The 25,179-nt window shown below is 38.9% G+C and overlaps 1 protein-coding gene across 6 annotated transcripts in view; it reads right to left on the bottom strand.

Moving 5' to 3' along the window:
• Positions 1-6,056: 6,056 nt before the first annotated feature.
• Positions 6,057-25,179, bottom strand: part of ATXN3 (ataxin 3) — a 34,068-nt gene continuing 14,945 nt past the window's right edge. For 4 of the 6 annotated variants that reach the window (XM_046008504.1, XM_046008505.1, XM_046008508.1 and 1 more), the window contains 6 exons: positions 23,387-23,474; positions 22,009-22,141; positions 20,787-20,953; positions 19,163-19,259; positions 12,888-12,991; positions 6,057-7,252 (listed from right to left, as the gene is read on the bottom strand). In XM_046008504.1, coding sequence (XP_045864460.1) covers positions 7,158-7,252; positions 12,888-12,991; positions 19,163-19,259; positions 20,787-20,953; positions 22,009-22,141; positions 23,387-23,474 — 684 coding nt within the window. In that variant the 3' untranslated portion in view covers positions 6,057-7,157. Of the gene's footprint in view, positions 7,253-12,887; positions 12,992-18,188; positions 18,243-19,159; positions 19,260-20,786; positions 20,954-22,008; positions 22,142-23,386; positions 23,475-25,179 lie in introns of those variants that run through there. The other 2 variants (XR_006818707.1, XM_046008506.1) reach the window with 2 other exon arrangements.

Raw genomic sequence — 25,179 nt, 5'->3', positions numbered from 1 at the left:
CGGAGATATCGATACAGAGCACGAGCTGGGGATAAGAGGGAGAAGCAAGCTTCCCGCTGAGCAGAGAGCCTGACATGGGGCTCGACCCCAGGACCCTGAGATCATGACCTGAGCTAAAGGCAGAGACTTAACGGACTAAGCCTCCTATGTGCCGCCAGAAAGCAGATTCTTTAAAAAAAAAAAAATTCTTTACACTGTGTAAGGCCCAATCAGGTCTGGTTTTCTTAAGCTGGGAGAGAAAAAACTTAGAGGTAATAAAGTCACTGTTATATTGTTTTTCTCCGACAACCAAATCTAAAGGCTGAAGTCCAAGTGAAGAGCTATGATACTGTTGCTCATGCAACAGTAATGCCATAATATGATGGCATCCTGGACGAAAGGCACAGAGTCACTGGGAGATATCTGGATATTAATCACTACAGTTGATGTGGATTACCCACCAAAATATGACGCTAAGATTTCAAAACGAACTATAATTGTCTGATAGTGATGAAAACAATTGCATCAATAAGAGAGGAAGACAGACAAAATGCACAGGTGGGAAATGGGAGGCTTGCCTGAAATCCTGGTCTGAGGTATGCTAAGCAGTATCTTTAATGCTAAAATACAGCCAGTTTTTGGGGTTGCTGAAGGGAAGCAAATTGATCTTTGGTAGATGTAGTTAATAAACCTTTTAAAACATTATTTTTTCGAGGGTGACTGGGAGGTTCAATCAGTTAAGTGTCTCACTCTTGATTTCGGCTCAGGTCATGATCTCAGGGTCGGGGGATTGAGCCCGAGTGAGGCTCTGTTCCCAGCTGGGTGTCTGCTTGAGATTCATTCTCTCTGTCTGCCCACCCCCCACCCCGGCTCTTGCTCACGCATGCGCGCTCTCTAATAAATCCTTAAAAGATTTTTTTAAGAAGTCTTGGGACTATTCTAGAAAGAAGGGGGAATATTTTAGAAAATGGAAGCAGATGGCTTTGTATAATAGAACAATACAATACAAACTTATCTGTATTTATAAAAGCTTACAGAAATTGTCTACATCCTAATTCCATCTCTCTTCACTACCTGTTAGCCTCTTCCAGCCTCTCTCAGTTCCTCGGACACAACCAGCCCTCACCTCAGAGCTGCTGCGCTTGCCGTTTCCTCAGGCCGGTCTCATGCCTTTCACCTTTGCAGGGCAGCCTCAGGAGTTACTAGGTGTCTGTGTGAAGGTCACCTCTGTGCAGGCCTTTCCTTGCATCCAGAACGAGCGGCTCTTCCTCTCAATCACACTCCAGTGCATCACCCTGTTTGTCTTCGGAGCTCATAGAACAAGCACAGTTCTTTACGTGTTGTGAAGTTACGTTCATGAAAGGTTTCCTCTGCGTAACAGCCAGCCAGAATGCAAGGACAAGAGCACAGTATCTGACTCATGACTCTATTTCCGAGGACCCAGAACCATGCCTGGCACACAGGGAGTGCTCAGATATTTTGTTGAATGAGTGAATGAGTGCCACAGTGATTGTTTCTTGCTAGCAGCCCGAGACAGAGGGTGGCGGCTGTTCCCAACACAGAAAGCACTGGAACGATGGTGGGGGAGAACAGGGCACAGCAAAGGGTGGTAGCCCCATTGAAAGAGCCCTCCCAGCAAGGGGGTGGCCAACAGACTTCCAGGTCAGGGATATCAAACAAGCGAAGGGAAGGGAGTGAGGAGAATGTGAGGGAGCACCCGGGGAGTGGGAAAGACCCAAAAGGAGGCCTGCTAGGACCACAGTGTGTAAAGGGGAAACGTCAAGAAGAGTAGGTCAGCCCAACCCAAATTACTTAAAGAATGAACTTTTTTTTTAAAGATTTTATTTATTTGACAGAGATAACAAGTAGGCAGAGAAGCAGGCAGAGAAAGGGGAGGAAGCAGGCTCCCCACTGAGCAGAGAGCCCAATGCGATGATGCGGGGCTCAATTCCAGGACCCTGGGATCATGACCTGAGCCAAAGGCAGAGGCTTTAACCCACTGAGCCACCCAGGCGCCCCTAAGGAATGAACTTTTGAGCATTTGTTGACAAAATGGTTAAAGAGTCCTCAAACATGCAAATCTTCGGGATAAAGACAACCCTTAAATTCCCTTTTATATCAGCTAACCTATAAAATGGGTCTTCAAATCAACTTAAAATTCATGCGACCCACAAGTAGGTATTGATGAGATCAGAGCCATTTGGTGGCATCAATTCAATAAAACGGTCCTTCTAAGCACTAAGCTATGAGGTTTCGCTAAGATTCATGTAATCAGTTCGAACATTTTATATTTCAATATTCGTGTCCAACCCTAATTAAGGATAAAATGGATATATAACCCTCATTATGATTTGAGGATTCTTGAATCCTCGATCCGACCAAGTGGATTCCAATTACTACAGTTGGATTCTGGTGTCCAGAGTTGGATGAGGAAAAAACAGCACTCCTAAAAATTGTTACCAATGTGATCTGTTTGGCCCTCAGGGTTATAGAAGCAATGGAGCAACCATTTAAAAATCAGATTTCAAGTAAAACTTTGGACCTAGCATCTCTAAGAAAAGATGAGAGGTTCCAGTAACAGTGGGCCCTTGGGCAGCAGTGAGCTGGAATGGATTATCAGTGCCCCACCCCTTTTGTTTGTCACAAACTGCCCATAAAACAAGCCTCTCATACTTGAATCTGCATGTGATTCTTTGGGGGTCTTGTTAAAAACACAGGTCCTGAGTCAGTAGGTGTGGCCTAAAGTTCTGCATTTCTGGAAAGCTCTCAGGTGGTACAGAGGTGGCCGGTCTTCCCACCATCCTTTGCTTAATTAGCAAGGCTAGGAATTAACCCGTTAACACAAATAAAAACAGAAATAAAAAAAGCAAACATTATCTTTATTTAATAATCTTTGATATTTAAAATACAACTCATCGAACATCCACATTAACAATAGAATCCTCAGTGTTCAGCAGTGCTTTGGAAGCCCGGCTTTTCGAAGGACCAGACAGGAAGACCTGTGTGTGTAGTAACTGCAACAGAACTTGGAGGGAGGGCACACACAGAGAGGGCTACAGAGTTGGGTCCTGAGCAAATGGCACCCGCCACAGTGCACTGGTGTCATGGCCAAAAGACAATGCTTTTCAGGTGTTTTCTTTGTACTTGAATTTCAAATAGTTTATACAGAACAGTAATTTTTACAAAGTTATTTCTAGTAGTCCAGTGTTGTAGAAATTAATTTTTCACATTCAAGTGTACATCTTTGTCTTTTAAAAAAATTTTTAAAAAGTTCCTGGAGACATTCACCTTTGAACTATGCAAGGTGAAGTGCTTCCTAAATCAATCAGGAATTTTTACATACATTTCACTATTGCTTCCCATTCCTTGTCTATGAATCCACAGTCTTAATATATTTACTGATACACTATTGTTAAACATGCCAATGACTGTAAATTTAGAAATTATGTTACTAGTATTAATTCTTAAAATGCCAGAACATTTTGCAAAAATAAAAGCAAAGATCTTCAAATAAAAAAAAAAATCAAAATTCAAGAATTAAACAACTGTGTCAATAATCTTTTCATTCATGAAAGTAAAATGGAACAAAACATTTTTGCTAATGTAAGACTTTAAAAAATACAAGCCAGTTTATTTCTTAAGATTTTATTTATTTATTTGACAGAGAGAGAGATCACAAGTAGGCAGAGAGGCAGGCAGAGAGAGAGGAGGAAGCAGTCTCCCTGCAGAGCAGAGAGCCCGATGCGGGGCTCGATCCCAGGACCCTGAGATTATGACCTGAGCCGAAGGCAGCCAGTTTATTTCTTTAGCAGAAGATGTTGGGTCATAAAGGGACCAGGAATAAAGGAAAGTTTTTCTTTTGAAAATATGAAAAAATTATTGACACTGCTGAAATGATTAGTTGATCCAATCTGTTTTTTCTTAATTAAGGTCACATATATAATATCTCCATACTTGTTAGGGCCCAGATACAACAAACTATTTACTTTTAGAGTAGTGGTCATTGGGTTTTCCAGTTGCACATAAAGTTTTAAATAGGAAGCCATCAATATTAATTATTGAGTTCTCTTGACAATTTAAAACCATCAAGATTTATTTCAACTGGAGATATTTTAATTTCTATCACTATATTTTGCTTATGCACTGACTCAATCTTCTTTAAATTTGTGTGGGCCCAATAGGCCAATTTTAACACATTTAGTAAATCTTGGCACTGGCATGATACTATTTAAAAAGAGTATCAAACATGCAGACATTAAAAATGTGATTCAGGCTCTGACAGGAATAAAATTTACTTTATTGAACTTAGTATTACATGAAAAACCACAGACTATTGGTAGTTTTGCCTATAATGACCCTCAACCAGTGCTGAACTTTTTTCATTAACTTTGGCATGAATAAAGTCTTAAGAAAAATCAAGTTTTAAAGAAAAAAAAGCACCTCCTTAAATATTCTGTGAATTGTAAATTATTTGATCAAGATCTTAAAAGTTAAACTATAGTTTACCTGCAGCAATCTTTTCAATTTACATTACTGAAATATCTGTATGTGAATTACTGTAAAAATGTTTATTGATGATTTTAGAGCAGAGGTTAACTACTGTTTTCTTTAAACTACTGTGAATTTTTAAAACATAATACTATTTATTATATTCATGACATCTCAAAATATGAAAGTGGTGTTTCCAAAACGTGTTTAAACACTAGCATAACCACTATATGTATTTTATCCTGGTAACGCAATTTATACATTAGAAAAATGATACCAGTAGTTTAAATATTAAACATTAAGGTGTTCCCAATTGGTAAAACAGAGTGGAAATCTTTATATAGAGTTCTGAGCAGGACAGCTATTGTGAATTTCATTGTTTCTGACTTTCTTGCAGGTTGCTTACAGTAAATAAGTTCCTGATGTGTGAACTATACCTTTGTATAACTAAGTTTTTTGATACTGTAATTATAAGCATTGGCATCTTTTCATACTGGTCAATCAATTAAGAAATGGAATCTAAATTATATTTAAGCCAATCCAAAAATTTGGCAGTTCTCTAGTCATTCTGGATCTGCCTGCCAAATGCAATATTCAAAAGAAACTAAACACATTCAAATGTATCCAGTGTGTGCTCAGCTCTGCTGCAGAGGAAAAAAAAAAAATTCCTAAATGACGGTCAACATGCCATATTTCCTTAAGTGCTTTAATAAAGGCGTGTAATACAAGAACTTTATAAACTCTAAGGTTAAAACTTTCAAATGCATATTTCTTTTCTCATTTTTATATTAGGTAAGTCACCCATTCATGTATGAAAAGTTTAATGTATTTTTCCAATGGGATAAGGTAAAAACTAATATCCATGGAAAAGAGGACAAGTATATTGGGGAAAACTACAGAAATATTCAATCTTAAAATATTTTGGTTTATAAATCTTGAGGGAGCAGTACTAACGCCAATGTCCCTTGCAATTCTAAAGTTTTATAACTCTTCTGAAACATTTTCAATTCTCAAAAGAAAACTTTAGATTTTAAAGTAAAACAGTCTACTTTTGCAAGGGAAACTTCAGAAAACATTATTTGGCACAAAATAATGACTAAAAAATTTGTCTCTATCAAAAAAAAAAGCTATTTCATAATCATAAAAGGCATTTTTTCATCTCTTTTCAACTCAGCAATAAATCCTAGGTCAAAAAAATTTCCCTGATAAAATGTGTAGCCATACACTAATCATGGCAACATATCATACTTTAATTTTCTATGTTGTTAGCTGATATTTCCTAATCTTTAGCTTATGAATAATTCAACATTCCAAAGGGCTTCAAAGGGGATGGGATAATGAAGGATGGGGAGTAAGTGCCAGAATCCAAAATGTCCATTTCAGAGAGACATAGTTAATTTTCACCAAAATCATACCACTGTACTGACACAGCAAGAAACTTTCTGTGCAACCCAATTAAAGAATGTTTATCAAAACTAAAGGCTTTCTTATTTACAGACACATTAAGTACTGTGTAACTTCTGTAATTCTTAAGCTATTTAAACATGATATGAGTGTCAAATCACAGTATAAATGTAAATGTACTTTTGTTAGATTAATTTCATGTTCCAGATCATCATCTCTGGCAAATAATACCTACTACGAGATATGCAGCAGAAACAGACATCTATGTTCCGTGACTCCACCATAAACAAGAGAGCTCCGGTCACAAGAGAAAATTAAATGAAGCTGCCGCTAAACTGAAAGTCAAACTTTGTCTCCCATACATTCATGGTGGGTATTATTTGTGAAGTCTGACACAGAAGGAAACTTGCTTCTCCTATTTTTCTCAACTGGAGAAAAGGAAATATCAAGGTGCAGGAGAAAAAGTCACAGCAAAGCTGTGACAGTCTAACATAATTGAGAAGACATTCATAAAACATCTGGAAAAGGATGTGCTCACACATTTAAAAAAAATTCTCATTTATTCTCAAATACTTGTTGATTTCAGCGTTTTGGAATGCACCAGAATCATGAACTAATGATCCCATCTTAGAGGGCTTAAAAAGCAAAACCTCAGAAAGATTACCATCTTTCAAAAGAGCTGTAGAAAAGTAAGGAAAACCAAGTAGCAAAGAAACCGTGATTAGAGAAATAACATGAGAAAACATCCAAGGGCACGCTACATAATTGGAGGGAAAGCAGCAGATCTTTCTGGAACTGTTACTACTATCAACACAGAAAAGAGACACTGTCCTAAAGGTTAACTTGGTTAATGAAAAAGAAAAGCAACTATGAGATGATGGAAAGTGAGTCAAACAACCTGAACAGAAAGGATGAAAAGAACATGTATGGAAAAAGTTCTGTGGCAAGAGCTAATTAGTTGGTCTGCAAAAAGATCCAAGAAAAATGCCCTAATTTGAGACATGTGAGATATTGCACACTCAGAAAGAAAAAGGAACATTTAGAAAACTATTTTAAATTTCTTTAATTACTAAATGCCTCTTTGGCTAGTGTTTGGAGGATCACTATTTAGTCCCACAACTGGCGCATTTTTCCACTTTCTCATCTTTTTGTTGCAAACCACCTAAAAGTCTTATCTCCTCTGTTGAACATTGTTTGACACATTACTAAAATGGACCCTCTATGCTCTAACCACACAGAGTAATAATGTTGGAAAATACGAATATCTAAATGATTTGTAAAAGGTATTATTTTTTCCCTTCTGTTTTGAAATTATTTCTAACGGTTTCTAAAGACATGGTCACCGCTGCCTGAAGCATGTCTTCTTCACTCATAGCATCTCCTGTTGGGAAAGAAAACAAGCATCTCTCTCAGACGTTTCTGGAAAATTCTCAAAGTCATCAAAAGGTAAGCTCTTAGAAAATACATTTGACTACTATAGCTTCCTTTTAAAATTTCTAATACTTAAATAAAGTAACATGCACTCTCTTACAGTTTTATAAGTTTTGACAAATGCAGAGAGATGTGTAACTACCATCACCACCAGATCCGGACCTGCTCTGCTGCTCTCCCAAATTTGCACATGCTGCCCCTTTGTGGTCAATCCCCATAATACATTTACTCTATATTTCAAAACAAGTGCATTATGCTAAATGAAAGATTAAACTTAGTTGTATGTGTGTGTGTATGTGTATGTGTGTGTATACATACATATACATAACTTGTTACCTAAATCTTGTTTTTAAACAATTTATTTACAGTAAGTTGCAAAGATAGTTCAAAGGGTGCCTGTGTACATTTTGGCTTAATTTCACCCAATAGTTAAATCCTAGGGAACTACAACTTAACCCCAAACGTGGATATTGACATTGGTACGAAGCTGTGTGTAGTTTTATGCTATTTCGTCACACGTGTAGATTTGTGTAACCACCAGCACCACAACCAGGATGGAGAACTGTTCAACTACGACAAAGATTTCTTTCCTGCTGTCCCTTCTGATTCATACCCACTACTCTGCCCCCAACTTCCCTAACTGCAAGCAGCCACTAATTTGTTCTCCATCTCTACAAATTTGTCATTTTTATTTTTTATTTATTTTTTTGAAGATTTTATTAATTTATTTGACAGAGAGAGCACAAGCAGGGGGAGAAGCAGAGGGATAAGCAGACTCCCTGGCTGAGCAGGGAGCCCTATGCATGACTCAATCCCGGGACCCTGGGATCATGACCTGAGCCGAAGGCGGATGCTTAACCGACTGAACCACCCAGGTGCCCCCAAATTTGTCATTTTTAGAATGTTACACAAATATAACCACACTGTAACAGATCTTTCCTGCACTTAGCATAGTGCCCTTGAAGCACAACCAAACTGCTCATGTATCAAGAGCTGGTTTCTTTTTAGTCCTGAGTAGTATTTCATAGATATACTACCATTTGTTTAACCTTCTCTGCCTTCCTGTAGAACATTTTGGTTGTCTCCAGATTTTGATTATGAGAAATAAAACTGCTATGAACATTTGTGTACAGGTTTTTGCATGGACAGGTTAAGTGTTCATTTCTCTGAGATAAATGTCCAGGAGTGTAACTGCTGGGTTGTATGGTAGGTACAAGTTCTGTTTTTAAAGAAATTGACAAACTATTTCCAGAATGACTGTAACAGTTGAAAAACATAGGAATTTCACCTCCCTTTACTCTACCATTTATAATGTAATTGTCTTAAATATTTTCTACATTTACACTAAAAACAAAATCAATATTCTAATTCTTGCTTCAATCATCCAACATAATTTAGAAAACTCAAAAGGAGAGGAATATCTAATGCTTACCCATGTTTTTACTCTTACTACTATTCTTTTATTCTAATGTTCCCAGATTAATACTTATTTCTGTTTAATTTTTTTTTTAAGATTTCATTTATTTATTTGACAGAGAGAGAGACAGCGAGAGAGGGAACACAAGCAGGGCAAGTGGGAGAGGGAGAAGCAGGCGCTGAGCAGGGAGCCCAACGTGGGGCTCGATCCCAGGACCCTGGGATCATGACCTGAGCTGAAGGCAGACTCCAAATGACTGAGCTACCCAGGCGCCCCCATTATTTCTGTTCAGAAAACTTCCTTTAGCCATTATTTTAGGTTGGGTCTATCAATGAAAATTCTCTTAATTTTTCTCTTCATTACTGAAGGAAAATTTTCACAGGGAATTCTAGGGTTTCTTTTTTTTTCTTTTCTTTTTTTAAAGATCTTATTTATTTGAGAGAGGGAGGGAGGGCCAGAGGGAGAGAGAGAAGCAGATTCCTCACCAAGTAGAGAGCCTGACTCAGGACTCAATCCCAGAAGTCCGGGATCATGACCTGAGCCAAAGGCATATGCTTAAGCGACTGAGCCACCCAGGTGCCCCTGGGTTATTTTTTCTTTCCAACACTTGAAAAATGAAGGGCGCCCAGGTGGCTCAGTTGGTTAAGCATCTGACTCTTGATTTTGGCTCAGGTTAGGATCTCAAGGTCATGAGATCAGGCTCTGTGCCCAGTGGAGAATCTGCTTGAAGATTCTCTCTCTGCCTCTGCCTGCTCATGCATACTTGAAGATTCTAAAATAAATAAATCTTTATAAAAAAAAAAAAAGTTATGCCACTTTCTACTGATATCCGTGATTTCAGGTGAGAAATGTGCTATCATACAAATTGCTATAGGCAAGATGTTTCTAGTTGGTTTCAAGATTTTCCTCTTTTGTTCAGTTTTCAGAAGTTAGACTATGAAGTTCTGGCATAAATTTCTTTGCGCTTAACTGTCAGAGCTTCACTTGGCTTCTTAATTCTGCAGTTTGTTTTATTTATTTAATTAATTAATTAATTAATTTGGCAGGGAGGGGCAGAGAGGGAGGGATGGAGGGAGGGAGGATGGATCTTAAGCAGACTTCACGCACAGGGTGGAGTCCAACATGGGGCTTGATCTTACATCCTGAGACCATGACCTGAGCAAAAAATCAAGAGTCGGACACTTAACCTGGTGAGCCACCCAGGTACCCTGATTCTGTAGTTTTAGATCTTTTGCCAAAGCTGGGGATTTTCGGCCATTATGTCTTCAAATATTTTTTCAGCCCCACCCTCCTCATCTCCTAGGATTCCCATGGCACATTAGATCTTCTACTATAGTCCCACAGGTTTTGTTAATTTTTTCCAGTCTAATTCTCGCTGTTGCTCAGAATGGGCAACAGTCCTCAAGTTCATGGATTCTCTCCTCTATCCTTCCATTCACCTGTTGAATCCAACCCCTGCACTTTCAAATTTCAGGTATTATTTTTCAGCTCTAAAATTTCCATTTAGTTCATCTATTTCTTTCTTGAAGCTTTCTTCATTTGTTTTAAGCATGTTCATAATTGCTTAGTGTAGCATTTTTATGATGGCTGCTTTAAAAATCCTTGTGAGATTTATTCTGATACCAGTGTCATTTTGGTGATGGTATCTATGAACTGTCTTTTCTCAATCAAGCTGATTTTTCCCTGGCTCTTGGTATGGTAACACTTCTGATCACAACCTAAACATCTGTGGTCTTCCATTTTATAAGATTATGAGTCTTACTTAAATCTTCTCTTTTAGGAGGCTTCTTCTGACACAGCACCAAGTGGGGGAGAGGGGCACTGCCCTGCTGCGGCCCGAGACGGGGAGTGTGTGTGTGATCATTACTTCTGTGCCCATGTGGGGGTTCTGGCTCCTCACTGGTCTCCACTGCTAGCTCCTTGACCGGAAGGGGCAGGAATACCCCCTTACCACCTCTCACCGACATTCTGGGTATGGCCTCTTTAGTGCCTCAAATCACTAACTCCAATTCTCCACTGGGCCTCTTTTGAAACCAGCCAGGCAGGAAGCCAGAGGGACACCCCCATATTGTATTGGTGGGGGGAAGTCTAGGCTCCCTATGACCACGGACACCATGGAAAAGAGCCCCTCATTGTCTCCTGGAGGGACCTAAAGTCCCAGCTTCCCACGTGGCTTTCTCTGACACCACCCTGGCCAGGGGAAGCAGGAGGTACACCTTGTTCCTGGCAGCTGGGATACCAGTCTACCCTCCTACTTGGTCTGTGTCGATGGAGTAGGGTGACAGTAAGGCCAGTTTATTTACCTAATCCTGTTTGGCTGGAATAGAGTATTTATTATCTCAAAGTTTTTACTTGCTAGGTAGTCCCTTTTGACCATACAGAATAGGGTTAGGGTTCATCCTTACTGTGGCTTCTTCAGCACCAAGTCCAGAATATGTGAGACAAAAAGAAAATCTAGGCTACACATCACTGTGTCATTCCTCTGGTCCTTGAGCCTCATATACAGCCTGTCTTCTCTCTGCCTTTCAGAATTTTCTTACGTTTGTTATAAATGTCCATGGTTATTAGCTGTAAATAGCAGGAGAATAGGGAAAAGCCCCAGTTCATTTCTTTTTATTGTGAAATAGTAGTCCACTGTTTGCAAGTACCACAGTTTGTGCATTCATTCACCACTGAAGGACCACCGTTAGGTAACTTCTAGATTCTGACAATTAAAAATGAAGCTGCTGGGCGCCTGGGTGGCTCAGTGGTTTAAGCCTCTGCCTTCGGCTCAGGTCATGATCCCAGGGTCCTGGGATCGAGCCCCGCATCAGGCTCTCTGCTCAGTGGGGAGCCTGTTTCTCCCTCTCTCTCTGCCTGCCTCTCTGCTTACTTGTGACCTCTCTGTCAAATAAATAAATAAAAATATTAAAAAAAAAAAATGAAGCTGCTGGGAACATTCACCTGCAAGTTTTTCTGGGAATTTATGTTTTCTTTTTTTTCTTGGTTACATACCTAGGAGTAGGGCCTACTGAATCATATGGTTAAGTGTACATTTAAATTTATAAGAAAATACTAAACTGTTTTCCAAAGTTGCTGTACCATTTTATATTCCTACCAACAATGTACAGGTGTCTAGTTGCTCTGATCGTAGCCAGCATTTGGTACTCTCGATTTTATTTTTTTATTAAACCATTCTTATAATAAGGTGTGTAATAGTATCTCTTTGTATTTTAAGTTATATTTCCCTAATGATTATTAATAGTGACAATATTTTCATTGGCTTCTTTGTCAACCGTATGTTTGGTGAAGGATCTGTTCAAATCTTTGCCCATCTGAATTTTCTTGGCCTTTGTCACATACAATTGTTTTCTTACTCAACTTGTACTACCAATAACTGACCAAAGTTTAAGACCTATTAAACCAAGGCCTGATAAATAATTCTAGATTACACTTGAGCATTTTAGTTTTCCAGGGGGTAAAATGTATTCATCTTCCAACTACTAGTATCCATTATATCTGAGGAATTTTTGGAGAATTATTAATTACTCTAAATTGCAAGGGTTGTTTATAATTTTTTTTAAAGATTTTATTTATTTATTTGACAGAGAGACAGCGAGAGAGGGAACATGAGCAGGGGGAGCGGGAGAGGGAGAAGCAGGCTTCCCACTGAGCAGGGAGCCCAAAAGGACCCTGGGATGATCCAACCTAAAGGCAGACACCTAATGACTGAGCCACCCAGGTGCCCTGTTATTTGTAATTCTTTTTTTTTTTTTTTTTAAAGTTCTAGCAAAGCAGATTTTTTTTTTTTTTAAGATTTTATTTATTTATTTGACAGCGAGAGAGAGATCACAAGTAGGCAGAGAGGCAGGCAGAGAGAGAGAGAGAGAGGGAACAGGCTCCCTGCCGAGCAGAGAGCCCGATGCGGGACTCGATCCCAGGACCCTGAGATCATGACCTGAGCCGAAGGCAGCGGCTCAACCCACTGAGCCACCCAGGCGTCCCTGTTGTTTGTAATTCTAAAGAAACATATTCACTGAGTACTCTAGTCTGCCTGCTTTTTAATCTAAGGATTTAGTAGATTACGAAGTCATACAAGAGTTTCAGTATATTAAAGAGGGGAGGAAAAAAAGCCTGTAAAGCCAAGATCACAGGGAGCCTGTGTCAGAGCATGGGCAGAGATGCATACCTGGATCAGTGCCCGGTGCTCCTGAACTTGTGGTCGGTCTCTCACATGGCTGTGAAAGCTGTCCCGGAGGACCCTGCTCCTGCTGCTGCTGCTGCTGCTGCTGCCTGAAACAGTCAAAAGTGAATGTACATTAAAAAAACAAAGAATAAATATGCCATGAGAAAAAGTATTCACATGGAAAATATAAAGTTCCACAAGAGTCATTGTCACGAACTCCACAAAAGAATGCCAGAGCAATCAGTCCGATTTATGTTACTTGAAAGTATTACAGTGCTGATTCTAGGAAACCTAGATACAAAATCTGAATTATCAAATTAATAGGTAAAGATTTTCACCACAAAATAACACATCAACATAAGCATTTGCTGGTAGCTATTCTTATGCAAACATGTTGGTTTACAGATCCTCAATATTGTTGAAGTCACTAAAAATAAGCACCTTTGAGAATATAAAGCATTCCAACTACCACGCAAGTTAACATGATCTTTCCATGGCCAGCTCCTCCTTGTCCTTCAGCTCTGAGCTTCAGTATGTCCTCTGAGAGACCTTTCCTGACTAGCCACCTGCAGCAGCCTCCAAGTACTCTCATTATCTCATTGCTGCTCCCTTTCAATTTCTGGCATCAATTTATCACCATCTGATACTCTGTGTCTCCCTCTTTCGAGCATCAGCTAACAAGAGCACAAACTTTATCTTGTTTCCCAAGTGCCTAAAATAGTGCCTGTCACATTAGCAGGCATTCACCAAGTTCTTGATCAATGAAAGAATGTAACTTTAAGATGCATGATCAAGTTTCAGTACCATTTATTGCATTAAAATAAACTTTCCCTGTATTTTTTCAGATGGAAAAACAATGTCAGAAAAATCCACATTTTAAAACTTTTAACACGATGGTTATGATCTAAATATGTAGGATAGGGGCGCCTGGATGGCTCAGTGGGTTAAAGCCTCTGCCTTCAGCTCAGGTCTGGGATGGAGCCCCACATCAGGCTCTCTGCTCGGCGGGGGGCGGGGAGGACCTGCTTCCTCCTCTCTCTCTGCCTGCCTCTCTGCCTACTTGTGATCTCTGTCAGTCAAATAAATAAATAAAATCTTTAATAAATAAATAAATATGTAGGACAGTGTCCTTATATGTAAAAAAGATACACACTGAAGTACTGAGATATAATGGGAGATCATGTCTGCAAGTTATGCTCAAATCACTCAGAAATGTCAACAACTGGGGAATTTGGGCAAAGGGTATAAAAGAGTTCTGTTAACTTTCTGCTTTTACATAAATTTCAAATTATTTCACATCATAGGCAGATATATGTTGAAAATTAAATGAACCTTACAAAGAGCTGATACTCTGAGAAGCCATAGCTTTAAAAAAAAAATGTTTAGAAGGATTTTTAAAGGAACCAGTATTTTAAATTCACCAGTAACACTATTAATGGAATAGCATACTTTTTTTCCCCTTAGAGTCTCAATCTTCTGTTTTAAATATGAGTAACAAAGAAAACTAAGTATACTGACATTTGTCTCAGTTTATTCTCAGGCATGCGGGGCTAATGATGCATAAGATGGCAGGATGCTCCCACCAGCATACCCCAAGTCTGGGATGTGCACGAGACAGGCTGCGAGGCAGGAGGAAAATCTTGGCCCATCAGCTCTCTCTCCATGCCCTTTCCCCCTTCAATCAAGACAATATGTCAGAACACAGGAGCATGGTCGGTGAGGCAGTGACCTTAAGAGGGATAACCTTTATTCTACTTTAAATTTATGAAAAGTGAGAAGTAAATGAGTTGCCAACCTTGAAACAATTTTGACACTTTTCATATTCGATGACACAGTAATATGCAACATGTCTAAACAGCAATGTGGCACCATTTTCACTGTGGCTTTGAATGTGCCCTCGGAATCGGAGGCTAGAAAGCTAAAACATCATCTTAGGTCTCTGTACAGCTAGGATTCTGGTTATCAATTAAGCAATTGCAGAAATGAGACACAACCATCCTGCTGCTTTGGCTGTTCTCTGCTGGCAAGTCAAGTCAAGGAGCTGCCGTGCCAGGATTCTGCTTCATGCCAGCTGCACTGGGGGCTGGACTTTGTGTTCCCATGTCGAGGCAACTGTGGTGGCTTCCTGATCCTAGGATGACAGCCATAGCAGTGTGTTCTTCAACTCCATATATCCCAATTCCCATGATGACAACGGGGCAGTGGACACAGCTCTTCAAACAAGCTGGTCTTTGGAATTCTGGAAGCCTGGCCTAAAGACTGTACCTCCAGCTCTTCCTAAGACTGGGTAAGCGCTGAGTTTCTGTACTAAGTATTTTCCTGCTTAAAATACCTCTACTAGCTTGTTTCTTAAACTGAATCCTGTTATGCCATGCCACTGGGCACTGAGCTCAAGTGTTAAACAATGAAAACAATCACAGCAATCCATGACCATGAAGACAATGCCAATAATGCCCTCTTTGTTGGGAAATGCTTTTTTATTTTTTATTTTTTTTAAACATTTTATTTATTTATTCGACAGACAGAGATCACAAGTAGGCAGAGAGGCAGACACAGAGAGAGGGGGAAGCAGGCTCCCTGCTGAGCAGACAGCCCGATGCGGGGCTCCATCCCAGGACCCTGGGATCATGACCTGAGCCGAAGGCAGAGGCTTTAACCCACTGAGCCACCCAGGTGCCCGGGAAATGCTTTTTTAGTAACAGAGGAAAGAATCTGTATCATTTCAGAGCTACACATGGAGAAGAATTAAAAATTCTTGGAAACTAAGATATCTGTGGAATACTTTACAGTTTACACAATAATTTTATACACATTGTCTAATTTGACATTCAATTTGTGAGTTTTTAAGATAGGTTTTATAGTGACATTGCTGATAAATAGTAAGAGTTTTACTTGGGGTTTAGTAATAGGTAATGGGTTTAGAGATTACTACTGGAAAATATATCTTGGCTATGAACATATTACTTAATATTCATTAACAATGACTTTGTTGGTTTTTTTTTTTTTTTAAGATTTATTTCAGTGAAAGGGAGAGAGAGTGCACATATGTGCAAATGGGGGCAAAGGGAGAGAGAGAAGCAGACTCCCTGCTGAGCGGGGAGCCCAATGCAGCGCTGGATCTCACAACCCTGAGATCATGACCTCAGCAGAAATCAAAAGAGTTGGACACTTAGCCAATTGAGCCACTCAGGTGCCCCCATTGACTATGACTTTGTAACAAGTAGGTTTTTAAACAGTATTTTTATGCTTGATGCATGAATACTGTGGTTACTACATTAGGCATGAAGCTTCAAATACTGTATAGAGGAAAAAAACTATTTGAATGAATAACAAGTTAGCACCAGGGCCCATTTAGAGAGGGTCAGAAGGAACAAAGAGTTAGCTCAATAACCTTAGAGCTCAGTTCCCAAAGACTCAAGCTTGTAGTCTAAGTAATCAGGAATTCTAGTGAAAGGCCTAATATTAGAGACTAATATTGTTTCTCAGCTTCTTTACTAATGAGTCTTCCAAGATTCTGAATGCTAGACAATGCTGAATAGAAACATCAAGAAGTCAGCTCTTAACTCTTCTCAGCAACATGTGACTGTAAAATATTCTCTAGTTCTCCTTAAGTTCCCAGCAGTATTTTCAAGGTCAGACCAGGAGGCAGATGATGAAACTGAAGCTGGAAACCATCACTGCGCATCTTCCTCCCCGGTCAACTATCCTCTAACCCGGAAGGAGCTGCACTGACACTCAAACATCTTAAATCCTCTCTATGATAAAGATGAAATGTATTAAAGTTCCACATTTTCAACCCGCCCAACTGCCACAAAAAAAAACCTAAAAAGAAAAATTTTTTTTAAATAATTTTTTTAAATAAAAAAGGGATTTTTTTTTTAAAGATTTTATTTATTTATTTGACAGAGAGAGAGATCACACGTAGGCAGAAAGGCAGGCAGAGAGAGAGGAGGAAGCAGGCTCCCCGCGGAGCAGAGAGCCTAATCCAGGCGCCCCGGGATTTGTTTTTTAAAAGTATAAAAAATTTTCTTTTTCTTAGGTCTACTTGTGAATTTTGTAGTTTTGCTATAAAGTATATCTGTTTGGGGCACCTGGGTGGCTCAATGGGTTAAGCCTCTGCCTTCAGCTCAGGTCATGGTCTCAGGGTCCTGGGATCGAGCCCTGCATCGTGTTCTCTGCTCAGCAGGGAACCTGCTTCCCCCTCTTTCTGCCTGCCTCTCTGCCTACTTGTGATCTCTGTCATCAAATAAATAAATAAAATCTTTTAAAAAAAATAAAGTATATCTGTTTGGACCAATTTAATCTGGCAAAAAATAGAATGTGAAATAAGCATGATAGAAGTATCATTTGGGAATGTTCTGGAAAGCAGTTTAGAAATCTGTACCAAGACCTTAAAAAAATGTTTCTGTCCTTTGACCCAAAAATCTCAGAATAACTGGAAGAAATGATGAGAGGTTTGAGCCACAAGGTTAGTACAAACTATTAATTGTAATAGTAAAAGTCAAAGGTTCACATATAAATTATGATATACACATTCATTTTATGAAATATCACACAGCCTATTATAAAGACTATTTACTATGATGGGAAAATGGATGTAACTAACATACAATATACATGTGTGTGACTAGAAGAGAATGTGTCAAAATACTAACATTAATTTTTAAAGGCTAGGATTGTTTTCTTTTAATTTTGGTATGTCTTAAATTTTATAGAATATTGGTTTTTATCTAATTAAACAGTTTGGAGTTTTTTTTTGTTTTTTGTTTTTTAAGATTTTATAAGTAATATGCATACCCAATGTGGGGCTCAAACTTAACTCCAAGGTCAAGAGTCACTTGCTTCACTGACTAAGCCAGACAGGCGCCCCTTATTTTTAACACTAACTAGATGTTTGATGATATTGTAGAATTACCAATAATTATCATGTGGTCATTATTAATATTATAGTGTGACAGTAACATTTCACTATATTCCAAGAAAAATGGATGAAAGGATAAAATAATTTAGATGTCACAAAACAATCCCAGCTTGGTGGTAGGAGAAGGGAAAGCAAGGGAGATGGGGGCACAGAAAACTACACTGGCCATGTGCTGACCTTGGTTAAAGCTGGGCAATGTTAAGTAAATAGGGGTTCACTATGCTGGTTTCTCTACTTTTTATAGATAGCTGAAGTTTATCGAAATTAAAAAGTAAGAAAATTAAAAATTTGAAGGGAAGTGAAGCACTAATAAGCACTATTTTGAAATTTTATGTAATTAGATCCATTAATCTATCACTGGATAAAGACTCAAAATATCTCACATTAAGAGGATGTCAGCTGATCAGAACTTTCCTTCATATACTTCTGAGCTGTGACTTAAAAACAAAACAAAACAGAAAACAAGGTAAATATTATCTTCATTACACCATCAAATGTAAAATGCGCCAGTATTTTAGATTCCTCTAATACTACCAATTATGACTGTGAGATGCTTAATTGCAGAGATGTTGAAATGTGAAAATATGTGCATCTCAGAATTGATGAAACATAGTGAACAGGCCAGATTCAGCCACTAACCTTCTGGTTTCTGATCTGTGCTCAGAGGATCTGAGTATCTATCTATCTAAAGACTACTGTGTAACCTTTAAAATAAAGTTTTTATCCTTAAAAGAAGAAAACGGGAAGACAACTTGTGCACGGTAATTACTGGGAAGGATGACATTTTTATTTTCTAACTTGAGAGCACTTAAGCAGTTGGGTTTTGGGAGCTGATGATTCAGATTTACGGTTTGCCCCCATGTCCCTATGCCAATAGGCCTGCAATAACCCCTCAAGTGACCATCAGAACAATGAACCACCACTTCTATCTGAGATGGGAGTGCGCTTCCTCACAGCAATGCTGTTTTTCCTGCTAAGTGACAGAAGAACTTTGCAGGGTTGGTCAGATAACCAAGAAGCATATCCAGAGGATCACCAGCCATTGTTCTTGCTTTGGTCCATTTTCTTTTGATGACTGAAATTTAACTGGGTTTCCTTCACCTTATTTCATATAAACTTAATTGGTATCAAGGCAAAGGTTTTCCCTAAAACTACTTATCATTTCAGTTCATTCATCATAAATTGAAAAAAAAAAATACACTCAGATGTTCACAGGGTTCGGGGGTAACCAATCTTTTAACAGGCGAAAATCCTAAATAAAATAGTTTAAACCAAAGCTCTACACATATAAACTATAGACACAAGAGACAAAGTACACATTAAATATGCAATTTTAATATTGTACCAACTACTTTACTTTTCAAAGTAGGCTTCTCTTCTCTTCCGGAGCTCTTCTGAACTAAGATGTGTATCTGAGGTGTGTGGAGTATCTTGAGATATGCTTCTGGAACTACCTGAAAACAAAAGAAAACAGAATAAAAAACTAATTTTTTAAAAAAGATTAAAAACTAAAGTTTTAAAAGATTCTATTTATTTGAAAGAGAGAGAGAGAATGAGAGAGAAAGAGAGAGAGAGAATGAGAGAGAAAGACAGCATGAGAAAGGGGAGGGTCAGAGGGAGAAGCAGACTCCCTGCTGAGCAGGGAGCTGATGCAGGATTTGATCCCAGGACTCCAGGATCATGACCTGAGCCGAAGGCAGTCAGTTAACCAAATGAGCCACCCAGGCGCCCCCTTTATTTACCAATTTAAGCAACCCTAAGTTTATACTTATTTGAGCGAGTTTTTGAAAAGTTTTCCTCTTAAAAATATTGTGCTACTATTCTATAAATATAAGAAAGGCTCTGAAACTTTCAAGGACAAATCTGAATAAGGCAGTTCAAATATAATCCATGTCCACACTCATCTGTGACATAGCAGATGTGAGGATGTAAGTCCAACAGCCAACCTGGAAGGAAGAGCCATTAACATCACATGTGTGCGCCCTCTTTAACTTACTAGAAACGAATGGGCCCTTTCAACTAGAAACAACTTAAAGTGGTTGACTGGAAACCCATTCTCTGTATTCCTCTAACCTAAAATACTCGCACACTATATATACAAGTTAAGGAAGTGTGTGTCCCTGTTCTCACTTAATAACTGCACCAAGAAGAGATCCTGCTCAGATGGTGAAATAAAGCAGGAAGAAAAGTGAAGGTCCCCAAAATATCTAAAATTATAAAAGCTGCTGTCTGTTCATTGTTGGGCTAATCAAGCAGGGCTCTACTAATCAAAAACGGGATTGCACACATATGAAGCACTCCAAGATGTGCCAGGAGGCAGGAGAATTCAGGATAGAAAGGATAATCTTCATAGTAACATAACTTCAATTTTGTTTAGATATTTAAGAAATTCCATTGAGTAATCTCATTAAGCAGAAGGCAAATTCACATTAATTAGATGAAAACAAAACCGCCAAAAAAACCACGCACACCTTTCAGGAAGCCTCTCTAAACTATATCCCAGGCAATTCCCTCTGCCTGGACTCCCTGGGGGATACATCTTCATTCTCCTTATGTCACTGTCAAGGTGGGCCCATCCAAGTGGGCTTAAGTTGTTAAGTTGCACAGCCACTAAGTTAGACTTTTTAAATATTTTCTGCCCAGGCCTTCCTTTGTATCCAACAGCATACATTTACAGAACAGCTGGTCTGGGAAGGGCCTCCCTGCTTTTTGCCCAAAAAGATTAAGCTCCATTTATTGTTGTGCTAGTACAGTATTATAACCAGATGGAAAAACCAGCATAAAAACATAACTAGTCCTAATATAATTTAGGTTGTAGAAAGTTATTTATAAGAAAGCTAAAAGAATAGCTAACGGTATGTACATAGTTACTGCTCCTGCAGTAATTGTCAAAGAACTTTTACCAACAGTACGTTTACTACCAGGGGAATAAAGAATCAGCCCTTCAACAACAAATGAAGTATACATCCAAACATCGTGACCTTGCATACTGAGCTGAATAGCCCTGCGGAGATCTGCTTCTTCATCTTCCATGTCAATTTCTTGGCGACTTAGTGCCAAAGCCCTCTGCAAATCTTCCTCATCTTCGTCTAACATGGCTGACCCGTCATTTGCTTCTAAGACTCGTTCCAGATCTGTTTTCTGGACTCTGAAGAACAAAAACAGATAGTAACTGCAGATCAATCTTCTGTTTTGGATGAAACATAGAGACACTTATAAATGAAAAATGAAAAATTTTTTTAAATAATTTTTTTAAGATTTGATTTTTAAGTAATCGCTACACCCAACATGGGGCTCGCACTTATATTTGGGGTTTTGTGTGTTTTAAAAAATATTTTATTTATTTATTTGACAGACAGAGATCACAAGTAGGAAGAGAGGCAGGCAGAGAGAGAGGAAGGGAAGCAGGCTCCCTGCTGAGCAGAGAGCTGGACGTGGAGCTTGATCCCAGGACCCTGAGATGATGACCTGAGCCAAAGGCAGAGGCTTAACCCACTGAACCATGCGGGCGCCCATATTTGTTTTTTTTCAAGTAATCTCTACATCCAATGTAGGGCTTGAACTCACAACCCCGTGATCAAGAGTTACATGATCCATGACTCAGTCAGCCAGCTGCACCCAAAGAGTCTATGTAAGTCAAGAAATACATGTTTTCTGGCAGAGCATCTCATAATATACAGATCATGCTGGGGCACCTGGGTGGCTCAGTGGGTTAAGCCTCTGCCTTCAGCTCAGGTCATCGAGCCCTGCATCGGGCTCTCTGCTCAGCGGGGCCTGCTTCCCTCTCTCTCTCTCTGCCTGCCTCTCTGCCTGCTTGTGATCTCTCTCTCTGTCAAATAAATAAATAAATAAATAAAAATCTTAAAAAAAAAAAAAAAGAAAAAAGATCGTGCTGTGATTTGGATCTAAGCTAATTAGGTAATTCAAAGAATCGATTCAAGTTTGAACCAAAAAACTTCACTAAAAATATAACAAGTCTAAAAAGAAAAAAATCACCAACCATGAAAGGACCACACACCCAAAGTAAGCATGAAAATGTAATTCTTGGGGACCCTGGCTGACTTAGTCAGTAGAGCATGTGAGTACAAGCCTCATACTGGATACAAAGATTACTTAAAAAAACAAAATCTTTAAAGAAAAAGAAAGAAAATGTAATTCTTGTGATGAAATACTATCATATACTCCATACAGGCTTAATTTTACCTCTGTTCTTTCAGTTGTGCTAATTCTTCTCCAATGAGTTTTGGTCTCTGCATCTGTTGGACCCTGATCATCTGTAGAAGTTGGTCAGCTTCACAATCTGGCAGATCACCCTTAACAACAAATATAGAATAACCTAAAAAAAGGCAAAAATACACTAAAACAGCTAGTAAGAGATTAAAAATAGGTTTAAAAATGACAGTAGATGGAAAGGCAGCACAGTAGAGTGGAAAGAATACAAGCTGAAGGGTGGGAAAGACCTGGGTTCAAATAATGGTTCTTACACTTACTGGCAGGGTGATCTAGGACAAACTACTGAAAGTTTCTAAGCCCCACTTTCTTCATCTGCAAGATGGGAAATGCCATCTCATAGAGCGACTGTGAGGAATAAATGAAATGTCTGCAAAGGACCCTACCAAGAGAATGTCTGACCAAGGAGACTACTCACTAAATGCTAACATAGAGGCAGGTAAAGGAGTGGGGAAGAGCAAGGAATTTGGAATCAGATGGCCAGGGCTTTGGTCCTAGCTCTTCTAATTCCAAGACTGAGCATGGTCTTTGGTGAATCAGTGTACCCCGCTACATCTCAGTTTTTGCCATTGTTAAACTCATGATACTGGTACCTTCCTCACAGGGCTGTTGTAAGGATACAGCCAGATAATGTGTGTAATAATGTGAAATATGGGTGAAATGAATCATCTGTAGAAAGAGCTGACCCCACCACCCTGACGCACACGTATGCATGCACACACTCATGGGCGCACGCACATACAATCCCCTCCTTGCTGAAAACAGGAGCTGGGAAACCAAGGCTCAAAATCCAGTCAAGGTGTTGCTGATGTGGTTCATATTTTGATGTAGAAATCACTTAAGAATGACAAAAGGAGTTCAAGTTGAGAGAAAACGGCGAGTCAGACTCTAAAAATCTTATGTGGAAAAGGAGGATCACAGATAAATGCAAAAGAGCAGGAGAGAGAGTTTACTCCCGTGTCAGGAGTTTTATTTTAGCTTTTTAATTAATTAATTAATTTTTTAGGGTCAGGTATTTTAAAGGAGCTAGAGTTTTCAGCAAAGGACAGTGGCCCAAGAGGGGCAAGGACAAACAGGAAGATTACCCACCCCCAACCCTTAGCCATGGGGTCTGTGGGGTCTGGAAGGAAAAAAAGCCACACTTAGTGGGGCTGCTAAGGAGGCAGCATCCTCAGGTGAGGGCAAAGTATCAGTGAAAATTCTGCCTGGACGGTGTCATCCAAATCACAGATTAAGGTTCACCAAGATGATTTCACTGCCATAAAGTTCTTTTTATACTTAAACCTAATAAAGCTAGTTTTATTTAGCTACTTCGAAAGATAACATTATAAAAATTTCAGTCTTTATTTACCTTCCTGTTGTAATTGAGCCAAGAAAAGTGCAAGGTATGTGTCTGATATTAATTCTGGACCCGTCAAGAGAGAATTCAAGTTGAACCACTGGAAAAAAAATTGTAAATATTTAAGTTAATGTACATTATAAGTAATAAGGAAGTTCCACATGTTAAGAATATAACATGTCTAAACTTCTTAAGACTATCTAAATACTGAAAACACTGTCAAACCAAGATTTTTTAAAATAATGTGATTTTTTAAGAACTGAGATAAGCATTGCAGATTTTTCAATATTAAATGCCCTTAAAAATGTTTAAAAATAGAATTTTGCTTTAAGTCATAAATTTTAAATCTCCCACTCCCAAAAAGAGTTTAGAAACTAAGTCAGTATTTTAAAGTATCTTTATTGATAGGTATAATTGAATCTTTTTTCAAAGTATCAGACCAACAAAATCCTTATCACATTATACTGAAGAAAAATAAACTATACAAAATTTTCCCACTGCTGATAATTTTGGTCAAAAGATTTCAGGGGTGCCTGGGTGGCTCAGTCAAATAAGTGTCTGACTCTTGGTCTCAGCTCAGGTAATGATCTCAGGGCCATGAGATGGAGCCCCATGTTCGGCTCCAGGTTCAATGCAGACTCTACTCAAGGATTCTCTTTCCCCCTTGCCCCTCTTCCTGCTCCTGCACATGCTCTCCCTCTTTCTCAAATAAATAAAATTTAAAAAGATTTCAATTGTGAGAAAACTAAACATTCCAGGAAGAGAATTCATAATCACCAATTATCTTACAAACATCATTAAGCCACTATCACATGTAATTAAGATCATTTAGTCACTACTTCACCGGACTCCTAATTTAACCCACAAGATCCAGAAGTTTCAAAAATTATTCAGCATCATGACCTATTACATTTCCTTGATTTTGACAGATACAATGCTTTTCCAGTCATTCATTTTGCCAAAGACAACATGCCGATGGCCAACAGACACATGAAAAGATGCTCAACATCACTCATCATCACAGAAATGCATATCAAAACTACCATGAGATATCAGCTGTCAGAATGGCTAAAATCAAACACACAAGAAACAAGTGTTGGCAAGGATGAGGTAAAAGAGGAACCCTTGTGCTCTGCTGGTGTGAATGCAAGCTGGCGCAGCCACTGTGGAAAACAGTATGGAGGTTCCTCAAAAAATTAAAAATAGAACTACCCTACAATCCAGTAATTCCACTACTGGATATTTACCCAAAGAATACCAAACACTACTTTGAAAAGATATATGCACCTCTATGTTTACTGCAGCATTATTTACAAGAGCCAAATTAAGGAAGCAGCCCAAGTGTCCACCGACAGATGAATGGCTGAAGATAGAAGACAGATACACACACACACACACACACGTGTGCACACACACACAGCCCAAGTGTCCACCGACAGATGAATGGCTGAAGATAGAAGATAGATACACACACACACCTGGGATATTACTCAGCCATAAAAAAGAATGAAATCTTGGGACACCTGGGGGGCTCAGATGGGTAAGCCTCCAACTGTTGATTTTTGGCTCAGGTCATGATCTGGGAGTCAAGAGATCAATCCCTAAGTCTAGCTCTGTGCTTAGATCAGAGTCTGCTTAAGACTCTCTTTCCCTCCCCTTCTTGCTCTCCCTGCCAACTCATGCTCTCTCTCTCTCTAAATAAATAAATAAATCTGGAAAAAAAAAAAAAAAGAACTCTTGCCACTAGCCACAACTTGGATGGATCTAGAGAGTATAATAATAAGTGAAATCATAAAAAAAAAGGG

Source organism: Meles meles, chromosome 6 (assembly GCF_922984935.1).
Source record: "Meles meles chromosome 6, mMelMel3.1 paternal haplotype, whole genome shotgun sequence".
Lineage (NCBI taxonomy): Eukaryota > Metazoa > Chordata > Mammalia > Carnivora > Mustelidae > Meles > Meles meles.
This window is presented reverse-complemented; position numbering and strand designations above follow the sequence as displayed.